The 22,488-nt window shown below is 39.6% G+C and overlaps 1 protein-coding gene and 1 long non-coding RNA gene across 7 annotated transcripts in view; one reads left to right on the top strand and one right to left on the bottom strand.

Annotated features, from left to right (window-relative positions):
- The window catches only part of traf4a (tnf receptor-associated factor 4a), a 65,496-nt gene that overhangs the window by 32,171 nt on the left and 10,837 nt on the right, over positions 1 to 22,488 (top strand). Inside the window, exons 2-3 of the mRNA XM_062060383.1 lie at positions 18,025 to 18,076; positions 21,172 to 21,276. Of these exons, the coding sequence (XP_061916367.1) occupies positions 18,025 to 18,076; positions 21,172 to 21,276 (157 nt within the window). The remainder of the gene's footprint in view (positions 1 to 18,024; positions 18,077 to 21,171; positions 21,277 to 22,488) is intronic.
- Positions 480 to 22,488, bottom strand: part of LOC133658395 (uncharacterized) — a 148,102-nt gene continuing 126,093 nt past the window's right edge. For 2 of the 6 annotated variants that reach the window (XR_009827460.1, XR_009827458.1), the window contains exon 6: positions 480 to 1,784. This is a non-coding gene — a long non-coding RNA (uncharacterized LOC133658395). Of the gene's footprint in view, positions 1,785 to 15,161; positions 17,843 to 22,488 lie in introns of those variants that run through there. The other 4 variants (XR_009827457.1, XR_009827455.1, XR_009827459.1 and 1 more) reach the window with 3 other exon arrangements.

Raw genomic sequence — 22,488 nt, 5'->3', positions numbered from 1 at the left:
AATTTTGGATGTATTCATTAATTAAGCTTAGTAGTGAATTAAGCAGTAATGTAGCATCAACCTGTTCATTTCCTCAAGTTTTCACTTGATAAGAGACAAAGGTCTTAACTCATTCTCTTTCTATGCCACATCAATATGGAATGCACTCCCAACAGGTGTAAAAGAAAGGACATCTCTATCCTCATTCAAAACCGCACTAAAAGAACACCTCCAGGCAACTTCAACCCTAAACTAACACCCTCCCTTCCACATCATACCTCTTCGGATTGTAAATAATAAAATGTAAATAATCAAATGTAGACACTTTTTCTTATACTTTCTAATCTCTCTCTCTATGTCCACTACTCGCTGTACATATCCTACCAAGTCAGTCCTACACTGTTCCAATGTCCATTTCTCTGATGATGCAATTGTTGATGACTGAAGTGTTGATACCAACCAAACCTAAACCCCCCCCCCCTCCATATCCCACACCCGGATTGTAAATAATGTAAATAATTCAATGTATATACTCTGATGATTATCTTGTGTGATGACTGTATTATGAAAATAGTATATATCTGTATCATGAATCAATTTAAGTGGACCCCGACTTAAACAAGTTGAAAAACGTATTCGGGTGTTACCATTTAGTGGTCAATTGTACGGAATATGTACTTCACTGTGCAATCTACTAATAAAAGTTTCAATCAATCAATAGAAGAAACACTAGGCTAGCTGCATGCTAAGCTAACTAGCTTCTTACGGCCCTACATTTTTTACTATAATCATCATATCACATTTTAAAAACATTTTTTATATTACTTTGTGCCCCAAACGTTTAAACATATTAAACTAATGAAATGTAATGTATCGGTTAAGGAATTTTAGATGGCTAATTTTATTATCCGTGGACACTGCTGGGTTAGCTAAATGCTAAATTGCTATTGTTCTTATTTTCTACTTTATTTTTTTTTACTCATACATTTGGATGTCTATCTATTTGGCGTAGTAATGAATTAAACAGTAATTATTCAATCAAAATGTACAGTATTTAATCACAAACACAAACTCATGCCTGATCTAAACCCACACTGAAACATGAATTAATTCAAATTAAACATTGAACTAATGAAATGTGATGTATTGGTTAAATGAGTTCTAGAACGCTCTTTTCGTTACCTATGGACAGCTTTTACTGTAAATCATGTCATCTTGCAAATCTCTAATTCTCAGATTTTGAATAATTTAATGACTTGATAATAATAAACCAAACATTAAATCATCTACCTGAGATACTCGTGTTAATTTCCCCTAATCCAAGTCTGCCAAAGCGAACGTGAGATACTTTGAATATTTCGTAAGATAGAAATCCTAAAATGTAGTTGTGTGTTATTCCCTGCATATCCAGTTTAAAGTTTAAGGACACATTAGGAATAACTGGCAAGCTCATAAATTGATAAAACAATCGTGACTCAGAGGCGTCAAAGCCTGATGTGACTGATGGAAGGTGACAGTGTGAGGGGATTTTAAATACTTGTTAGCACAGTCTCCCCTCCTTGCACACTTAAAGTTGGATTATGGCATCTCGCGGCTTGGCGCTCAGCCCGCAGATGGCTTCTTGCCGTCATCCTCCTCCTCCCGGCGACCCCGACTTTAAGGTCTTTTCTTCGCTTCCTTCCTCCTCGCCTCGCTCGTCCTTTGGCAGGTGGCTTCTTTTTCTGCTTCTGTCAATAAACTGCAGTGTCTTTTTTTTTTTTGATGAGTCATGGCCTCCCTGCTGCCTAAGAAAAATGTAGTTGAAGCTTGTGGAAAAGAATGTAACGTTAGAATATATAACACACTCAATAATTACCTTTTAAAGAGAAAACATGGCTATCATTCTACTGTATATAAGTACATTATTTAGCACACACTTTACTTTTGCACCAATTTCTACGTTTTCAGCGTTAGCATTGCTGCTAATGTTGTCATTTTGAGGTGTGTGTTGGTTCATTTGAAGACATTATGTCGTGGTATTTGAAATATGTTTTATAATACAACATATTTCCTATTCCAAATTAAGTGTTGCCGTTCTTGGCGTGTTAGTTTCTGGCATTAATCTGTAGTAGTAATTTATTAACTTGAGCCGTACACACTCTATTACTGTTTACTGTGACTTGGCGAGAAAATAGAACTTTTCGTTAAAACGGCAGCTTCAATTTGGCACCAAGGCTTCGGTTCTCTGTTTTATTTGTGGTGATCTTGTGCTGCGTTAGTGCTAGCATTATTGCTAACATCGCAGTGTTGGGTTTGTCCACACAATAAACACACTGTTTCTCAGGGAATTCAATAGATCGCAACTGGACTGTTTGGTTTGTCTTGGTTTAGCCTCTCACCCAAGTAGGTTTTATCAGTTCATGCTCATAAACTAAGGCCTTGGTCACACTGCAGATCTATTCCGATTTGTTTGCACATTCTGTATCAGATTTATTCATGACAATGTGAACAGTGCAAGTCCACATTTTTCAAATTCGACCCAGGCCTCTTTTGATGTGGGTAAAAATTGGAAATCAATCAATCAAAGTTTATTTATATAGCCCTTAATCACAAGTGTCTCAAAGTGCTGCACAAGCCACAATGACAGATCCCACATCAGAGCAAGAAAAAACTCAACCCAATGGGAACAATGAGAAACCTTGGAGGTGACCGCTGATTGAACCTGATAACCTCTCCACGCAGGAGAGGGGGGCAGAGCAGAAAAGACACGGCAGATTAACTGGTCTAAAAAGGGGGTCTATTTAAAAGCTAAACTATACAAATGAGTTTTAAGATGGGACTTAAATGCTTCTACTGAGGTAGCATCTCTAACTGTTACCGGTAGGGCATTCCATAGTACTGGAGCCCGGATAGAAAACGTATGTATCATATGTATCTGATGCGACTGCAGTCTGAACAATTGAGTTGTGGTCATCTGACCAATACGTCATCAAAAAGCGATAAGTGTCATAATGCAAAATAAATAGTTGACAACTAAGCAGAAAACAGGCAAAATGAATGTTTTAGGAACTCACATCAATGTTCCACCACTCCTGGCTCCCGATTGCTTGTTCACACGCTCTTCGGAGCATACGTCAAAGCAAATATCCCACAAACTGCGAGAATCCAAATCCTTGCCCTCTTTCTTCTAAATCTTCTATGAGCAATAATTCGGTTGAGAAAATATTGACATTGAACAAAATCCTTGAAATTGACAAAAATGTGCCAGGACTCAGACCGACTAAAATTAGAGCCATGTTTACTTCCGTAAACACTGCAGCATTGTGATGTCATGACGTCATGTCTGCACGCGGGTCAGATTGCGTTCACATTAGACGTCACATTTTTTTTCTATAGTAAACGACTACATAAAACGATCTGATTTGACAAACAACTCCGAATTGGACATCCTGCCCTGCAGTGTGAACATAGCCTTAGATTGGACAAGGTCTGACCAATCTAATAACTCCTAACAGCAGCTCCTTGAATTCCTTGAATCCCTTCTAAGTCTATCTGATAGCTCAGTCACAGCTCTTTTTATACCAAATATGTGTTATATGTGTTTTATGTCGCACGTTTCCACCAAGAAAAATTCCTAGTTTGTGAACCCTTTCTCAAACAATGGCAATAAAACTATTCTGATTCTGATTCTGATTCTAAGTCTATGAGCATGAACTGATGAAGTCGACTTGGATGAGAGGCAAAATAAAATGTCTTCTAAGACAAACCAAAAGGTACAGTTGAATGCCTGGCCTGAGCACACAACGACCTGGATGAATGAGAACATCACACCGTTTATTTTACTTCATAATGTTATAGTGTAGGATGCACGGTGGCACAGGGGTTAGAGCATGTGCCTCACAATACGAAGGTCCTGAGTAGTCCTGAGTTCAATCCCAGGCTCTGGATCTTTCTGTGTGGAGTTTGCATGTTCTCCCCGTGACTGTGTGGGTTCTCTCCGGGTACTCCGGCTTCCTCCCACCTCCAAAGACATGCACCTGGGGATAGGCTGATTGGCAACACTAAATTGGCCCTAGTGTGTGAATGTGAGCGTGAATGTTGTCTGTCTATCTGTGTTGGCCCTGCGATGAGGTGGCGACTTGTCCAGGGTGTACCCCGCCTTCCACCCGAATGCAGCTGAGACAGGCTCCAGCACCCCCCGGTACCCCGAAAGGGACAAGCGGTAGAAAATGGATGGATGTTATAGTGTATAAAAAGGATGTTGCGTAGTGTTGTTGCTAGGTAGCTTCCATTTTGTGTGCACTTTGCTGCTTGAAAATAAATTAAAAGCGTTTTTGTTAGCCCAAAGGGTGCAAAAACACCAAATTATTGTTCAGGCAATAGAAAAGTTTGCGCGGACTATTCTTCGGGGATAAAATCTATGTAAAAACAGTCCGACTCCGTAAATAACTTCCACAATGTGACTAATATCCCTCTTAAGTGCCGCCAGTGCTTCTGCAAAGCTGACATTTCAGGGAGAATAAAAAAAACTCTCTAACCTTTTTTGAATGTTTCATAGCCGCGTGAACTCGGCGGCGCTCGGCTCGTGCTAACAAATGTCAACGAGCCGCGAGGAGAAACGAGCAGAGGGGGCGGGCGGGTTGCGTAAGCCTTGACGGCCTCAGGTGTGTGTGTGTGTCCTCGTAGGGTTTGTGGTAGCACATCTGTGTGGGAACTATGTCAACTGATCTTTTTCTTTGTAGTGGTGTTGCTCTCTTTTTCACAAGATGCTATATTGGTTAGTGAGTGTTTGGTGGTGAAGCCAGGGAAAGGGGCCAGACATCCACCCACACTCTCTCGTAGTAGTGCCTTTCTTGCGCTTGCATCATTTCTTTGCTGCTGGCAAAGCAACCAAATGAAAATAGTATGTTATTGGATACAGGCGCATCAAACTGACATTTTCAACCGTGTAGAAGTTTGGCCACACTGGATCTTGTTTGAATTTCTCGCCTGTCTTTGTCGCTGCCATTGATGACCAGGAACTGTCAGCTATTGTTGCTTCGTATTAATTGGTAGTCACCTGGGATTTTACAGGTGACCGACAACTCTTACACGTACGCTGGAACAAAGGATGAAATCATATTGAACTCCTGAATAAGTTTGAGTGAATATAAAGAAAGGTAGTGGGAGAGATGCTTTTTTCAGCCTGCATGTGTCACCTCCCCCCTAGAGAGCGTTTCAACTAGCCGTTGGCTAAAGGAAGTGTATCAGGTTACACAGGTGGAAACACCACCCAAGCGCCAGCGGCGACATTTGACCCCCTTTTGGTGGCTTCTCGGGTTCTTGCTCACGTGAGCGAGTGAATCTAGTCGAGTGGTGACATGAGAGCTGCAGCTTTCGTCGTCTCACCGACTGTACGCTTCAACTGAGACGTGCTGCTATTCTAATGAACCGTCGTTATTAGCCTGCTTTCAAATAACATACTGACTGTGTTGCCCTGAAGCAGGAAGTCCCGCCTCTGCACAAACCAGATGGATTTTTTTTGGGGGGGGGGGGGATTATAGCAACTTAATGGGACTTTAAAATGAAATTCCTGTTTCCCCTCAACATCACTGGAGAGGAAGTGCGGAGGAATTCAGTTGCTGTCATGAGGAAGTCTGCACTGGTGGTATTCAGGGGTATGTTTGTGTTTATAACAGTTAATCCCGCTTCTGACGTGAGCAGCAAAATGGTTTGAACTTTGAGCCTGCGGATAGATAAGCAATGGAGGGTTTGGTGCCGTTGGACTCATTGAGGACCTGCTTATGAGTCCAGAGTGTTAACGTGTCACAGACGTCTAAAGCACACATGCTTCTGATTAGTTTAGCATCTCAGCAACCCGTCTGCAAACAAAAGGCTTGTTAAAGCTTCACTGTATGCGTACACGAAGTTACAGACAGATGTTTTTATTATGTGTAAAGGACAAACATTGTGAAGAAGCAGTTACTTAGATTTCAAGTGTGTGTGAATGGACATGTAGGTGTTTACTTTTACTATGCACACCACTAGGCAGATACATTCTTATATTATGAGGGTATATGAACGAACAGTCATGTTTTTGCAGTACGTGAAAGGAAATACAGATCATAATGTGGATAAATACATGTTTCCATTTTTTGTAAATGTGAATGGACAAATGGATGTTTGAATACTATGAATAGTCAAACAGTTACCAAATAAAGTACCGTAATTTTCGGACTATAAGTCGCAGTTTTTTTCATAGTTTGGCCGGGTGTGCGACTTATACTCAGGAGCGACTTATGTGTGAAATTATTAACACATTACCGTAAAATATCAAATAATATTATTTAGCTCATTCACGTAAGAGACTAGACGTCTAAGATTTCATGGGATTTAGCAATTAGGAGTGACAGATTGTTTGGTAAACGTATAGCACGTTCTATATGTTATAGTTATTTGAATGACTCTTACCATAATATGTTACGTTAACATACCAGGCACGTTCTCAGTTGGTTATTTATGCGTCATATAACGTACACTTATTCAGCCTGTTGTTCACTATTCTTTATTTTAAATTGCCTTTCAAATGTCTATTCTTGGTGTTGGGTTTTATCAAATAAATTTCCCCAAAAAGTGCGACTTATATATGTTTTTTTCCTTCTTTATTATGCATTTTCGGCCGGTGCGACTTATACTCCGAAAAATACGGTATATGTGAAAGGACTGATGTTTGAATGCTATAAATGGTCAAACAGATGGTTGCATGATGTGTGTATGTGAATTGACCGACAGGTGTTGGCATAGTATGAAGGGTCAAACAGTTACAAAAAAAGTATATGTGAATGGACTGACTGATATTTGAATAATATGAATGGTCAGACAGATGGTTGCATCATGTGTATGTGAATGGACAGACAGGTGTTTGAATAATATTAAGAGTCAAACAGATAGACACAAACAAGACTGATTTTTAACAATGAATGGTCGAACAAATGCTTGCATGATGTGTGTGAATGGTCAGACAGATGTTTAAATGTTATGAGGGGTCAAAGAGTGACAAAAAAGTATATGTGAATAGACCGACTGATGTTTAAATAATATGAATGGTCAAACAAATGGTTGCATGATTGTTGATGTGATTGGATAGACAGGTGTTTGAATAATATGAAGGGTCAAACAGTTATCAAAAAAAGTATATGTGAATGGACAGATTGATGTTTAAATAAGAATGGTCAAACTAGTAGTTTAAAAAAAGTATAGGTGAATGACAGACTGAGGTTTAAATGAAATTAATGGTCAAACAGATGACGCAAGGTTTTGTGTATGTGAAAGGACAGACAGGTATAAAGGGTCAAACAGATGACAAAATGTTTTGTATATGTGAATGGACAGACTGGTGTTTAAATGAAATTAATTGTAAAAAAAGATGGTTAAATTATGTGTTTAATATGAATGGAAAAAACGGGTGGGTGTGTACAACAAATGTATATTTGAATAGACATAGGATGTTAAAATTACGGGAGCATGTGAATGGACAGACGTATGTCAACATCCTATGTAAACAAAAAGCTGTTTGGATTGTGTGTTTTTGAATGCACTCACAGATGTTTATTACATTGTGTGTACAAGAATAGATAATATAATAATAGGTATATATGTGAATGGATATACGGATATCAGCCTGTGGTTGGAAGTCATTTTGCAGTTGAAAACGACCTACATGTAAAGTAAGGGAAGTAAAAGAAGTTGTAAATATTTCCTTGGCAGTTAGAAGAAGTACATTGCATACGTTGAGTAGCGAGTGCAGCGGCATGTGGAGTCCATGGGTCCTCTGGCAGGACCGCTCCCCCCTTGTGTGAGATTAATGCTGGGGGGATTTGTCCTTGTCACCGTCTGCCCGTCCCTCGCCATACGGAGTGTGACCAAGCGTGTTGTGACGTGGCCGTCGCTCTCAGCCGCCTGAATGGACTGCTCTTTTAATCTGGGAGAAGATTTTCGGTCTTTAGCAGAAAGCTGGGCGCGCCCAATTAGAGGAGGGCGGGCATTTCACCTCTGGAGGAGACGTCATGATGCGTGTGATAGTGAAGTGGAGGCAATGACCAAGCCTGCCTGAGGCCATTCAAATGTGAAAGGGTGATTGTGTTTGAGCGTCCTGTGGTTAGACGCGGTGACATCTTCAGGAACGTTTGTTTACAACCTCATTAGTGAGGCCATCATTATGGAACATTGGATGGGTGTCCTCTGTCATATGAGGTGATATGTTGCTGCTTTTTTAGGAAAGTCCTCATGGAGTCACAAGGAAGGATGGCCTTGAACTGGACACCGAGTCCTACCTTTGGCTGCTAATGTGCTGTCACAAAGAGACAAGTACAAGCCCCCCTCCCCTGTTGAGAGCATCATCCGCTGCCTCCCTCCAGCACCAACGTGCGGCTCAGGGTCGTCCTCTGCGACCAGGGGAGGAATCGTGCTGACAGCCTGTGACGAGGCTCTTTTCGCCTGTCTTCCTCTCTGTGCGTCACTGTGCGGGGCCCGAGCTGGAACGGGGGCCCTGCGGCTCTATGCTGCCTGCATCACTACTCTGTCGCTTCCTATCTCTTCTTTCCGCGCGCTTGCAGGACAGTCAGTGCTAGACTTTTTGGTGGCCAGTAGCTTTATTTATAGTGAGCGCAAAGTTGTCCGAATTAGCAAGACTACTTGCTGAACGCAGCTCATTTAGTGCCAACTTAGCCATATTCTTCTGAGCAGCCAACACCAATGTAGTCCATATGCTCTGTACGGCTGAGCGATATAGATTATATAAATTTAGAGCTTTTAATGTTATCTCCATATCGTTATAATGCAGGGGTGTCCAAACTTTTTCCACTGAGGGCCGCACACGTAAAAATTAAAGCATGTGGGGGCCATTTTGATATTTTTCATTTTCAAACCATAACAAAATATATGCATTTTTTATTTATTTTACCTTTAGGGGTCCCGGGGACCATAAAGGGTCTCAGTCATTAAAATGTTAAAAATAAGTCAGATTATTATTATTTTTAAATTATTTAACGCTTACAGTAAATCTCTATATCAACTTCAAGTTGATATAAAGTAATACAAATTAAAAAAAATGTTTTATGGCTTTTCTGTCAAAAACAACTTAGTTTTTTTAATAGTAAAACTGAAATATGCAGTATTTAGTAATTAGAGCCCTAAAAGATCAATAATGCAGGACACCATTGATTTTAATTCTTTCATATTTTTGAGTAATCACAGTGAAAAGATAAATAAAAAATCACTAAATATATTTGGGATCCAAAAGGTGCCCCACTCATAAAGTGATACATTTTTATTAGGTTTTTCTTTTACTTTCAACACTTAAGTTACGAGATCAACTTCAGATATATCTGTTGATTTTATGCTGGAACTATTATTTTGTTTGTTTTATGCGCTTTTGTCAAAGAAAACTTTGATGTTTTTATATGGCTACTACACAATATATGCAATATTTACCACATAAAACATTTTAAAGTGAAATATTTTAAGTAATTGGAACCCTGAAAACAATTCATTATAACATGGATTTTTTTGTCATTATTTTTTTTTTTTGAGCAATGGCAAAAAAAAGAAAAATGAAGAAAGACAAAAGAAAAAAAAAACAGCCTGCATGGCAGCTTTTGTGTCAACATTGCAACTTTTTCTCGTTAGAATTCACCTCATTCCACTTTTTTTAATGTTCTTTTTTATGTTTACAATAGTATTTCCAGAATGTGTGGCGGGCCGGTAAACAATTAGCTGCGGGCCGCACTTTGGACACCCCTGTTATAATGCATGTGTGTTGTGTCGCGTAAATTGGACAGTGACAAGAGAGCGACTGTGTCCTCAACGCAATGTAGCGTCCTCGCCAGTGGCTAATGTCCCTCCACAGTGCAGCTTCTAAACCACTAATCCTCACCATAGTGGCAAATAAACTGTGTCTCCTACAGTAACATTATCACTGGAGGACAATGACTACCTCAACAGGCCAGTGCTTCTTACTTATTTTCTGTTACACCCCTCTTTAGGAAGAAGTAAATATTCCGCCCCCCCCCATTGCGACTATAAATAGTATCAATTGTCTTTAAAATAGTTGTAAGTACGCCGCTGCATAATATTGTATCCGTGTTTGCATTAAAGAAATATATATCTACTTACAACAGAAAATAACTTTATTAACATTGTTTTTAACATTGCAACAAAAGGAATTCCACAAAAATAACATTCTTATTTAAATTATAAACATTTTTAGAATTTTTTTTGTATAGTATCAGTATATGTTCGATACCACAGTGATTAAATTGATATTTATCATCAGAAAATCATTCTTTGTAGTTTTTATTGTTCACAAACTCAATAAATAAGAGCCAATAGCAGTTTTTGTTTAGTTATTTTGCACTATTGACTTTATTACACAAAATAAAATGGAATAAGGAAATCATTTTAATATTATTTGATATTGTTGCATTACAGTTGTGGTCAAAAATGTTATCATTAAATGGTCCTGAAAATACTAAATATATGGCCAATTTTGCCCCTGTAACTACTTGATATCAGATTGAAATGTGTACAATAGTATCACCAAAACTAATGTAAAATATTCATACGACAGAAGAATAAGTGCTTATTACATTTTAATGTTATAAGCACTTTAATGGAATAAGCACTGAGGTGTAATCAGACATTAACAGTAAATTAACAAGTATATTAATAAAAGTTTTGAGTAAATAAAATAACCACAAATGACATAATGTTACCGCTTACGTCAGCAGCCTTGGAGCCTTTGTAATCGGCTTTTTTATTATCATTTTTGTGCCAAATAAAATATTTTGATATATATTGTTATCGTAGGCAGCTGCAATGTATACTGCGTTATAGATTTCAGGCCACAGGTGTGCCAGATCTGTGGCCCGCGAAAGCATGGAAATAATGTTTTTGTCAATCAAGCACTTAATCAAATAAGAAATAAAAACAATTAGTAAACTGAAAAAAAATTAATAAATGGATTTTTTCTTTTAATTTTGACAGAAATAATTTATGTAGTGCATGAAATTCCAAATGTTTTATTGTCGGAAATAAAAATCTGTTTGTCACCTTGACAAGCAAGTTATCCCTTAATTTGTATGTAAAAAAAAAAAAAAAAGTAATATGCAATAGCCTATGCAAAGTGCATAGGCAATTGTGTATACACTACCGTTCAAAAGTTTGGGGTCACCCAAACAATTTTGTGGAATAGCCTTCATTTCTAAGAACCAGAATAGACTGTCGAGTTTCAGATGAAAGTTCTCTTTTTCTGGCCATTTTGAGCGTTTAATTGACCCCACAAATGTGATGCTCCAGAAACTCAATCTGCTCAAAGGAAGGTCAGTTGTATAGCTTCTGTAACGAGCTAAACTGTTTTCAGATGTGTGAACATGATTGCACAAGGGTTTTCTAATCCTTTTAATTTTCCTGAGGGAACTCTCCTGACGGAATCAATAAAGTACTATCTATTAGCCTTCTGAGCCAATGAGCAAACACATTGTACCATTAGAACACTGGAGTGATAGTTGCTGGAAATGGGCCTCTATACACCTATGTAGATATTGCACCAAAAACCAGACATTTGCAGCTAGAATAGTCATTTACCACATTAGCAATGTATAGACTGTATTTCTTGCTTTAGGCCATATCGCCCATCCCTACGATTCTGTTACGCCGCAATAAGTTGTGTTTCTGGCTCTTTATTCATTATCATATCTTTCCTCTTTACCGTCACTGTTACACATCTGTGGTGGCTACACCAAAACATGCCTCAGGGTATTCGCTGAGGTCTTAGGAGAATGCTGAAGACTTACGTGATGGTCGGTGTCTGGTCTACTTAAAAAAACTAAACAATTGGAGCATATCCTAGCAATAGGCGAGATCACTCCAGAAAATTGACAACGTAGGCAGAATTGTAGACTCCCTGTCCTTTCTTGGTGATAGGTTCTTTTTTTAAATATTTTGGCATACTGTAATGGACTGATCTACCGAATTCTCCATGGTTTCTGATGTTGTCAATAGCGTTATTTGCAGGTGTTGAGGTAGGTCCACCTACAGGTGACTAACAGACGTTGGTTCGACACCTTCAGATAACCTGCTGCATTAATACAGGTCAGCATAAACGGCATAAAAGAGGAGTTTGGTGCATCATGGGAGATCCCCTGGTCAGTGTAGGCCGATGGCCACGTGACGAAGGAATGACTCAGGACAAGCACCAGCCAGCAATAACTGAAGGCTTCACCAGAAAGAGTCCGCTCTTAAGTAAACAAGCTGAGAGGAGCCAGTGAGCTGAAGGCTTTTTGTAGCTTCCAGGCAGCACAAAGAAGAGTAAATAATCTCAGCACACACATGAGATGCTGAATGGACTCTCCTGTATCCTCTAATCAATTGACCCTCTTTTACAGCCCTCTGTGGCTTGTTAATTGGTCGCCGGCTCCCTGCTGACACAGTGACCTTAATGGAGGAGAATTACAGCTGTCTCGTCATGCATTAACCTCCCCCCATAGCAGCTGGGGGTGGGAGGGTGAAGTACACCCTCGTCACATGGTCAGGTGGCGGAATCAGAGGAGCGCAAACACTGTTCGGCTTAATTAGCTCAAACGTAATTTATGCACGGGAGTCAAAGAGGGTTCTTTGCACAGAAGGTCAAATGACGCTTGGGGTTTTTTTTTCCCCACAAGAAAAACAAAACAGCAGCCGTTGTGTGGAACCATAAAGAGAGTCAGAGTGGTAGTCATTCCATTTGTGTCGTTTCATGCTATATCAAGCCAACAGTGTTAATCACGAGTATGCACTTTCTTATGTTGGATCTCATTAGTTGAACTAATGACGTGGGTAGAAGTCGTATGGAATCCTCACAACAAACACTTCATGCTACTAAAAATACCTTTTTATGTTCTTTTCTTGTCCGAAAAGTATAGGGTTGTAACTCCCAATAATAACTATAAAAAGCAATTTTAGTAGAAATTGTGTGTAAATGCTGAAAAACCAAAGCCAAACTAAAATGCTAACAGTTACCACGCAAGTCAGAGAGCGTCATGTAATAGAAAATATGACTATTAGGTGTATACTTGGAAAAATAGCTAAACAAGATAGCATGCTAACATAAGCATTCTCGCAATTGACTAACATTAGTACAGTGGTTCTTAACCTTGTTGGAGGTACCGAACCCCACCAGTTTCATATGCGCATTCAACGAACCCTTCTTTAGTGAAAAATAAAATGTTTTTTTTTCAAATTCAAGACAAAGTTATATGTTTTTGGTAACACTTTAGTATGGGGAACATATTCTAAGTAACAAAGACTTAATTTAGAGTTATTTGGTTAGGGTTAGGGTTAGAGGGTTAGGGCCAGGGTTAGAGGGTTAGGGTTATAATAAGGCCATGCCGAATAAGGCATTAATAAGTACTTTAAGTAGTTAAGAGCCAATATGTTACTAATTTGCATGTTAATAAGCAACTAATTAATGGTGAATATGTTCCCCATACTAAAGTGTTACCATGTTTTTTACAGGTGCACAAAATGAACCGTGCATGAACATCACCTTGTTCAAAGAACAAAACCAACAGTGCATAAACTCACAACAAATTACACACCTGCAAATCAGTGTGACTTCTGCTGTTGCCGTATCCGTAATACGCCGATAGGGAGAAGTTTTTATTTACACGATGAGTCGGGTGTGTTTTGACCTCCGCCGAACCCCTGAGCCCGACTCACCGAACCCCTAGGGTTCGATCGAACCCAGGTTAGGAACTACTGCATTAGTAACTACAAAAGCAAGCTTGAAATGTTAGCATCCTAGCATGTGTCAAGTGCCAAAATATCTGACTTGGAGGCGTAGACCTGCAATACTATCTTTAAAAAAAAGCTAACGGTTAACATGCGCCAATTACCAAAATGTATGACTCTGAGGTGTATACCAGTAAAAACAGCTAAAAAAAATAGTAGTCCCGAGTTCAATCCCGGGCTCGGGATCTTTCTGTGTGGAGTTTGCATGTTTTCCAGGTGAATGTGTGGGTTCCCTCCTTCCTCCCACTTCCAAAAACATGCAATGGGGATAGGTTGATTGGCAACACTAAATCGGCCCTAGTGTGTGAATGTGAGTGTGAATGTTGTCTGTCTATCTGTGTTGGCCCTGCGATGAGGTGGCCAGGGTGTATATACCCCGCCTTCCGCCCGATTGTAGCTGAGATAGGCTCCAGCACCCCTCGCGACCCCGAAGGGAATAAGCGGTAGAAAATGGATGGATAGATGGTGTTCAGACAATAATTGTGAGGTAAACACAAGTAGACATGTTGCCCATATCATTTATTTAGTGGATGCTAAAGTAGTGTGTTAAAGAGGAAGTAGACCACATGATAGCGTACACAGCTTGTAGGACCAGATTTAGCCGTTTTGTGTATGACATCGTCACTCTGGCATCTGAGGTTATGTTTCGATGTTTTATTACGTCCTGATAGCGGAGAATTGCCGTCACATAATGGTAATTATGGGAGATAAACAGCTGTTAATAACCTTGTTTGTGTGGGCCAGATGAGAGCAGCGTGAATATTTCATGACGCCATCAGCTTGAAGGGATGTCGGGAGTGGGGGGGCTTCCCTAATCAGCTGCGGCACCCGACTAATCCAGGTCTGAAACAGCCTGTTAGGACTCCTCTACGGCGCCACACACACTGTGAGGGGCTCGCTTGTAAAAACAAGAGTACACACTGTGGACCACCTTTTACTTTTACTCAGCCTCAGTCAGTTTTTGTATACCAAACCAAAGCAGTCTGCAACCTTCTGTCAAACACATGACCCAGGTAGTGTAGTAGTACACTGCAGTGGTACCATGTGACCTTGCCACTTACTGCGCTATGTCCGTTTTAAAGTACCATTTAGTACATTGACATGTCCAATGATCAACTAAAAATGCCTGCCGAAATGCAGTCCACTACGGGGGTCAGAGAAAGTTGTGATTAAGGCTGCAGCTAACGATTATTTTTCTATCGATTAATCTATAGATTATTTTTTTCGATTAATCGGTTAATCTATAGATTATTTTTTTCGATTCATCTATAGATTATTTTTCCTTTTACCGATTATTTTTTATTTTATTTTATTTAAAATGAAGATGAAAAAATAAAAGTAGGCCAGTTTTTTCAAAAGGCATGGCTTTTATTTACAAAAAAAAAAGGTATGGCCACTCAGTCAACATTGACAACAACATGTCAAAATATTCTGTAACAATGTAAACATTTAAAACTTTTAACATTTAACAAAATTAAAAGTAGCTTATTTGCTTTTTAATGTGCAAATATAAAAGTAAACATCCAGTGCAAATCTTAATATTCTGCAATAGTATAAGCATTTCAAAAGTAAAAGTATCGCTTATTTTGCTTTAAAATGTGCAAAAATAAAGATAAACATCCAATACAAAAAAGTGCAAAACGAAATATTCTGTAACAACAGTGTAAACATCTCAACAAAAGTGAAAGTATTGCTTATTTGCTAAAATGTGCAAAAATAAAGATAAACATCCAATACAAAAAAGTGCCAATCTAAATATTCTGGAGCACTGTAAACATTAAGTATTGCTTTTAAAATGTGCAAAATAAACATCCAGTCCAACACAGTACACAATAACTAATTCTACTCATTCCAGTGAGTGACTAACAGTTGTAATGAAGAAAGGTTAGCATGTCTACATGCTTTGCTTCTTTTCTTGTTTACAATATTCCCAGCAGCTGAAAATAGGCACTCAGAAGGGGTCGATGTGGCTGGAACTGAGAGGTAATTAGCCTTCACCTCAAACCAGGACTGTGAGCGAGCTGAGCTGCAGTTTAAGTTTCTAGTAGGTCAACGGGCTCATAGTGATGTTACTAGTAGTTGACTGGGAGGTGTTTATTATCATTTGGGGAGAGTCAGCTGCCTGATGCTCACCTGCTAAACACCTATCTGCTCCACGCTGAAGCGCTGACTACATGCGCTATGAATACGCACTGCTGATTGGCTGATAATGCTTCGTGTGTACCAATCAGATGGTTGTGTGGGTGGGACAATGCTGCGTGTGTACCAATCAGATGGTTGTATGGGTGGGACAATGCTGCGTGCTGAGGCAGAGGCAGAGGAGCAAAGCAACTTGTTAAGACTTTAGCAGCTAAAGTTAGCTTTAGCTTAGAAACTCGTTCGGTACGCCCCCGTACCGAACCGAAAGCCCCGTACCGAAACGGTTCAATACAAAACACATACCGTTACACCCCTAGCAGATACAAATGACACATTCATGTTTTTGTGTAATGATGACAACGTATGCTAACGCGGACGATTGACTAGTTGATGGTTGATGGTTTTCTTTTCAAATGTTCGTTCATAGCCGTTGTGCTGCTATGATAGGCCATTTCCGCTCGACACAGTGTGCATACAACAACATTATTAGGCTGTGTATTGAAATACTCCCACACTTTTGACGACTTTTGGCGTGCGTTTTCCCCCTCGCTCGCACAGTCTGCTTTGCGCTCCGCCATGACGGTAGTGTGACGTAAATATGCGACGCGTCGACGCACAAAAACGGCGTCGACGTATTTACGTAACCGATGACGTCGACTACGTCGACGCGTCGTTTCAGCCTTAGTTGTGATTGGCAGCACTTTGATTAAGAAGGTGAGAAACGGGAATAAAATGTGCGTACACGTAATACACACCCCTGGCTCTAACAAGAATCGTCAATTTGTGTGTGTCTGGAACAAGTTAATTGGATTTGCCAAAGTTTTTTTAATGAAAAATTTACATCCGTTTTCGTACGATACGATCAGACCTTTTGTAACAGATTACTGAGAAGGTGGGACTATTGTAGTTTAATGCTAGTGTGCATTTGTCATTTACTGATGCCCATATCAGTTAGTTTAGTAATCGAATAATCTATCAATAAGTTTGTTCAATTAATCGGTAAAACACACTTTAGCGCCTCAATGTGTATTTTAGGGAAAATAGTTGAACTAAACAAAGATTTTTGTAAGAACCTTAATTGACCATGTTACCTTGTACAATCTTTTTTTAACCTTCTATTTACTTATTTGACCTTATATTTACCGTCTAGTTACCATTTTTTATAATGTTTTAGTGAAGTGAAGTGAATTACATTTATATAGCGCTTTTTCTCAAGTGACTCAAAGCGCTTTACATAGTGAAACCCAATATCTAAGTTACATTCAAACCAGTGTGGGTGGCACTGGGAGCAGGTGGGTAAAGTGTCTTGCCCAAGGACACAACGGCAGTGACTAGGATGGCGGAAGCGGGGATCGAACCTGCAACCCTCAAGTTGCTGGCACGGCCGCTCTACCAACCGAGCTATACCGCCCCACCTTCTTTAAACTTTTTTTTACCTTCTTTTTAACTTATTTTACCTTTTATTTACCTTCTTTGACTGTCTTTTACCTTATTTTATCTTGTTTTACCTTATTTTACCTTTCATCCAACTTTTTTTAACTTTTTATTTAACTTATTTTACCTTCAATTTACCTTCTTTGACCGTCCTTTACCTTGTTTTATCTTCTTTTACCATCTATATCTATTGTTTACCTATTTTTTACCCTCTATTTACCTTTTTAAACATCTATTTACCTTATTTTACCTTCTATATTCCTTCTATTGACCTTGTTTTACCTTCTATTTTGTTTTTTTAACCTTTTTTACCTTCTATTTACCTCATTTTACGTTTTATATTCTACTTTACAAGTCAAAACCTCTCCCCGCCCACAACAAACACAAGTGGCTCATGAGCGTGGACGCCATGAGTGACGTGATGGCGCGTGGTCAACGTTGACCCTCATGTGACGTCAGCGTGAAAAACATTTTATTGTTGGTAACGTGTGCATGTGTGTGTCCGCTGAAAGAAGACAAAACAAAAGAGTCAAGATTAGACGGCGCACGAGGCTCACAGTTCAGATTTGATTGAACACAGCACTTGAGCCAGTGTTTACACGTGATCGAGATTGAAACAAACAGCTTGTTTCTTCTTTTTTTGCTCAGTCTTTGTTGTATTAATGTCCAATTTTTGTCTTGTTGCAGTGAGGGCGTCTTCAAGTGTCCAGAAGACCAGCTGCCTTTGGACTACGCTAAGGTAGGACAAACGCTGTTTAAGCACACCTGCACAACATGCGTCTTAGTTTTATTGCCTCCCAAGTGTAGCATGTCCTGTTATCCTGTGTCATGTTTTATGGTGAGATTAAAGCACTATTAACCAACAGGTGCAGCAATAATGGCATTAAGTATATTGTAGTGTAACATTATATCTAAAGCGGTATCGAATGCTACACAAATTCAGTATTGGACAGCGACAGATTAGTTTCTAGACGTTTAAACGCCAGCACAGTGGTATTGGATAGCACTTTTACAGCCCCTGAAAGTGAACCACAGCACTCGTCTTGGTGTTGTGTGCCCGGGGGTGCAGGTCTTGTAGTCAGAGGGTCTTTAGCTTGACGAGTTTTAGTGAAGTGTGAGAGTGCACAGCAGCGATAAGCGCTTATTGTGAACTAACTGTGCATGACGGGACTTTTGTCCACTCAGCAAATAAACGCTGCTGCCGAGACGGGCGACAATGCTCCTTCTCCAGTGCCCGAGTAAGGACACTTCATGGGAAGCTTGTTACACTTTTGTCAATGGTTGTGTCACCTCCATAACCTTCTTTTTCTTTTTTTTTTTTACTGCTGGTGTACTTTCTGGATCATTGGAGACGATGTTGTCATTACGGGATGATGTCGTGTACTCTAACATGGCACACAGAGCTTATTTAAATATCAGTATTATTCCCCATGCCTCTGCAGGTCCTTCACTTGGCTCTTTGTCCCCCCGCACCCTGTCCCCACTTCCAAAATAAGGAATGTGACGATGGCAGCAAAATGTTGTTCAGTTCGACTAATGTATGTGTTTTGATGAAGTTACAAGATAACCTTAGGGAGTGCATATTATTCTCTATTTAAAAATTCATTTACTGTATTTTTCGGAGTATAAGTCGCTCCGGAGTATAAGTCGCACCGGCCGAAAATGCATAATAAAGAAGGGAAAAAACGTATATAAGTCACACTGGAGTATAAGTCGCATTTTGGGGAAATTTATTTGATAAAACCCAACACCAAGAATAGACATTTGAAAGGCAATTTAAAATAAATAAAGAATAGTGAACAACAGGCTGAATAAGTGTACGTTATATGACGCATAAATAACCAACTGAGAACGTGCCTGGTATGTTAACGTAACATATTATGGTAAGAGTCATTCAAATAACTATAACATATAGAACATGCTATACGTTTACCAAACAATCTGTCACTCCTAATCGCTAAATCCCATGAAATCTTATACGTCTAGTCTCTTACGTGAATGAGCTAAATAATATTATTTGATATTTTACGGTAATGTGTTAATAATGTCACACATAAGTCGCTCCCGAGTATAAGTCGCACCCCCGGCCAAACTATGAAAAAAACTGCGACTTATAGTCCGAAAAATACAGTATTTAGACCAATTTACATATTAAAAAAATTAAAATGTAACAAATGTTTGTTAATTCATTACCCCCCCCCAAATTGTTGCCAAAATAAATAAAAATTCTGACCCTGTGTTATATCAAATATTTAACTAAGGTTACAGTTTAGCCAATATAATACCTTTGCAATCTGAATGTCTATCATTTATTTTCAATGTGTTGTACATTTCTTTATGCATTTGTTAAGGTACTATTTCGTAAACATCCTCTACTTATACATCACCAAACAATGTTTCTTTTACGCCTTTATTTATATTACCAAAACATAACTATCTACACACTCTATTTAAACTGTACTTCTACGCATGTTGAACCTTTTTCTTTCATTGTTATATTAAACACAGGAAGTGAATAAATTATTACTAATTGCTGTCACATGGAGAAGGGGTGGGAATAAATATGTTATGTTTCTTTCTACTTCTTTTCAGACATGTTGAAGTGTGTAACTTGGTGTGCGTGTTCAAAACAAACTTGAGTTAATGTCAGCATGAGAACCTACTGAAGCTGTCTGGTGGGGTAAATAGTGGCCCTAAGCAGAACTGTATTTTATTTTATCGCCCCCAGTACATTTTTCACACTTTTTTAGTTTTGTGAAACAACTGTTATATATATTTCTTTGAATTTTAAGCATGTTTTGAACTAAAACACATTCATGATAAAACAAATTGTTCAATAATTAATTTTTTTAGAGAAAATTTACAAATTTAACATAATTAAAACATTGAGTTGTATGTGTTCCTGGCACATCTACATCTGCAATTCGATTGGCCCAGAACTAACACTGTGTACAACGGAGACATTGAGAATATCCAGGGAAAATATTGCGTTATATTATCAATGACATTGAGTTTATCCGGGGAAATATTGCTTCATATTATTATCAAGGACTGAGCAGGAAGAGGCTAGGAGGCTACAAGGAGATGTGGTCCTCTCCCACCAATGATGGCAAACGTGTGTAATAAATTAATATCAAATGGAATAGGAACACCTCCAAAAACATGCACCTGGGCATAGGTTGATTGGCAACACTAAATTGGCCCTAGTGTGTGAATGTGAGTGTGAATGTTGTCTGTCTATCTGTGTTGGCCCTGCGATGAGGTGGCGACTTGTCCAGGGTGTACCCCGCCTTCCGCCCGATTGTAGCTGAGATAGGTTCCATACCGCTTATTCCCTTTGGGAATAAGCGGTAGAAAATGGATGGATGGATGAGTAGGAACACGTCCATAACCTACCATTATAATGAATAAACACAGCAATTAAATGTTTAAAAGTGTCTGGTCTCGTCATGACGTGACTTGCTCTTTGTCTGGAGGGTCCGTTGTGACATTTTGAGGAAGTGGATTTTTTCCTTTGACCGGCTCCAGTGTCAGTGGGAGGTGAGTCAGGGGGACAGACAGGCGAGTTGAGCTGTATTCCAGAACGATGGCACATTGTTGCAAAGGAAGGATTTGGGGCGGCAAAGTCGCTCGGTGCCGCCATAATAATTGTTTTGGCAGGCTGTCACAAGTTGGTGAGGGATAGATGTGTCCTAATTTCTCCCTGCAAGTGCTCATCTTACTAATGCTACATATGAGTGTGTAGTATATCAGTGGTGGTGTGTGAAGTCAACATCATAAGAAGAAATGTTGTCACTGTTCAAATACTAATCTAACCTGGCTTTTCTTGTTCAGATCTACCCAGACCCCGAGTTGGAGCAGCAGATCTTGGCGCTCCCCATCCGCTGCATCCACAGCGAGGAGGGCTGTCGCTGGACTGGACAGATGAAGCAGCTGCAGGTCTGCTTTCCTAACGTTTGTCTGTTCTTAATTCCTGGTGCCACTTCTTCCGCTTTACAAAGAGGTACTATTCTCGTACCTGGTCAGCAGGGGGCTCCAAGGGTGCCATGTCAATTACAAACCCCGTTTCCATATGAGTTGGGAAATTGTGTTAGATGTAAATATAAACGGAATACAATGATTTGCAAATCCTTTTCAACCCATATAATTGAATGCACTACAAAGACAACATATTTGATGTTCAAACTCATAAACTTTATTTTTTTTTTGCAAATAATAATTAACTTAAAATTTCATGGGTGCAGCACGTGCCAAAGTAGTTGGGAAAGGGCATGTTCACCACTGTGTTACATGGCCTTTCCTTTTAACAACACTCAGTAAACGTTTGGGAACTGAGAAGACACATTTTTTAAGCTTCTCAGGTGGAATTCTTTCCCATTCTTGCTTGATGTACAGCTTAAGTTGTTCAACAGTCCGGGGGTCTCCGTTGTGGTATTTTAGGCTTCATAATGCGCCACACATTTTCAATGGAAGACAGGTCTGGACTACAGGCAGGCCAGTCTAGTACCCCCACTCTTTTACTATGAAGCCACGTTGATGTAACACGTGGCTTGGCATTGTCTTGCTGAAATAAGCAGGGGCGTCCATGGTAACGTTGCTTGGATGGCAACATATGTTGCTCCAAAACCTGTATGTACCTTTCAGCATTAATGGTGCCTTCATAGATGTGTAAGTTACCCATGCCTTGGGCACTAATACACCCCCATACCATCACACATGCTGGCTTTTCAACTTTGCACCTATAACAATCCGGATGGTTCTTTTCCTCTTTGGTCCAGAGGACACGACGTCCACAGTTTCCAAAAACAATTTGAAATGTGGACTCGTCAGACCACAGAATACTTTTCCACTTTGTATCAGTCCATCTTAGACGAGCTCAGGCCCAGCGAAGCCGACGGCGTTTCTGGGTGTTGTTGATAAACGGTTTTCGCCTTGCATAGGAGAGTTTTAACTTGCACTTACAGATGTAGCGACCAACTGTAGTTACTGACAGTGGGTTTCTGAAGTGTTCCTGAGCCCATGTGGTGATATTCTTTACACACTGATGTCGCTTGTTGATGCAGTACAGCCTGAGGGATCGAAGGTCACGGGCTTAGCTGCTTACGTGCAGTGATTTCTCCAGATTCTCTGAACCCTTTGATGATATTACGG

This window comes from Entelurus aequoreus, linkage group LG10, assembly GCF_033978785.1.
Source record: "Entelurus aequoreus isolate RoL-2023_Sb linkage group LG10, RoL_Eaeq_v1.1, whole genome shotgun sequence".
In the NCBI taxonomy this organism is placed as follows: domain Eukaryota; kingdom Metazoa; phylum Chordata; class Actinopteri; order Syngnathiformes; family Syngnathidae; genus Entelurus; species Entelurus aequoreus.
The sequence above is the reverse complement of the archived record's forward strand: the minus strand, read 5'-3'. Positions and strand labels throughout refer to the sequence as shown.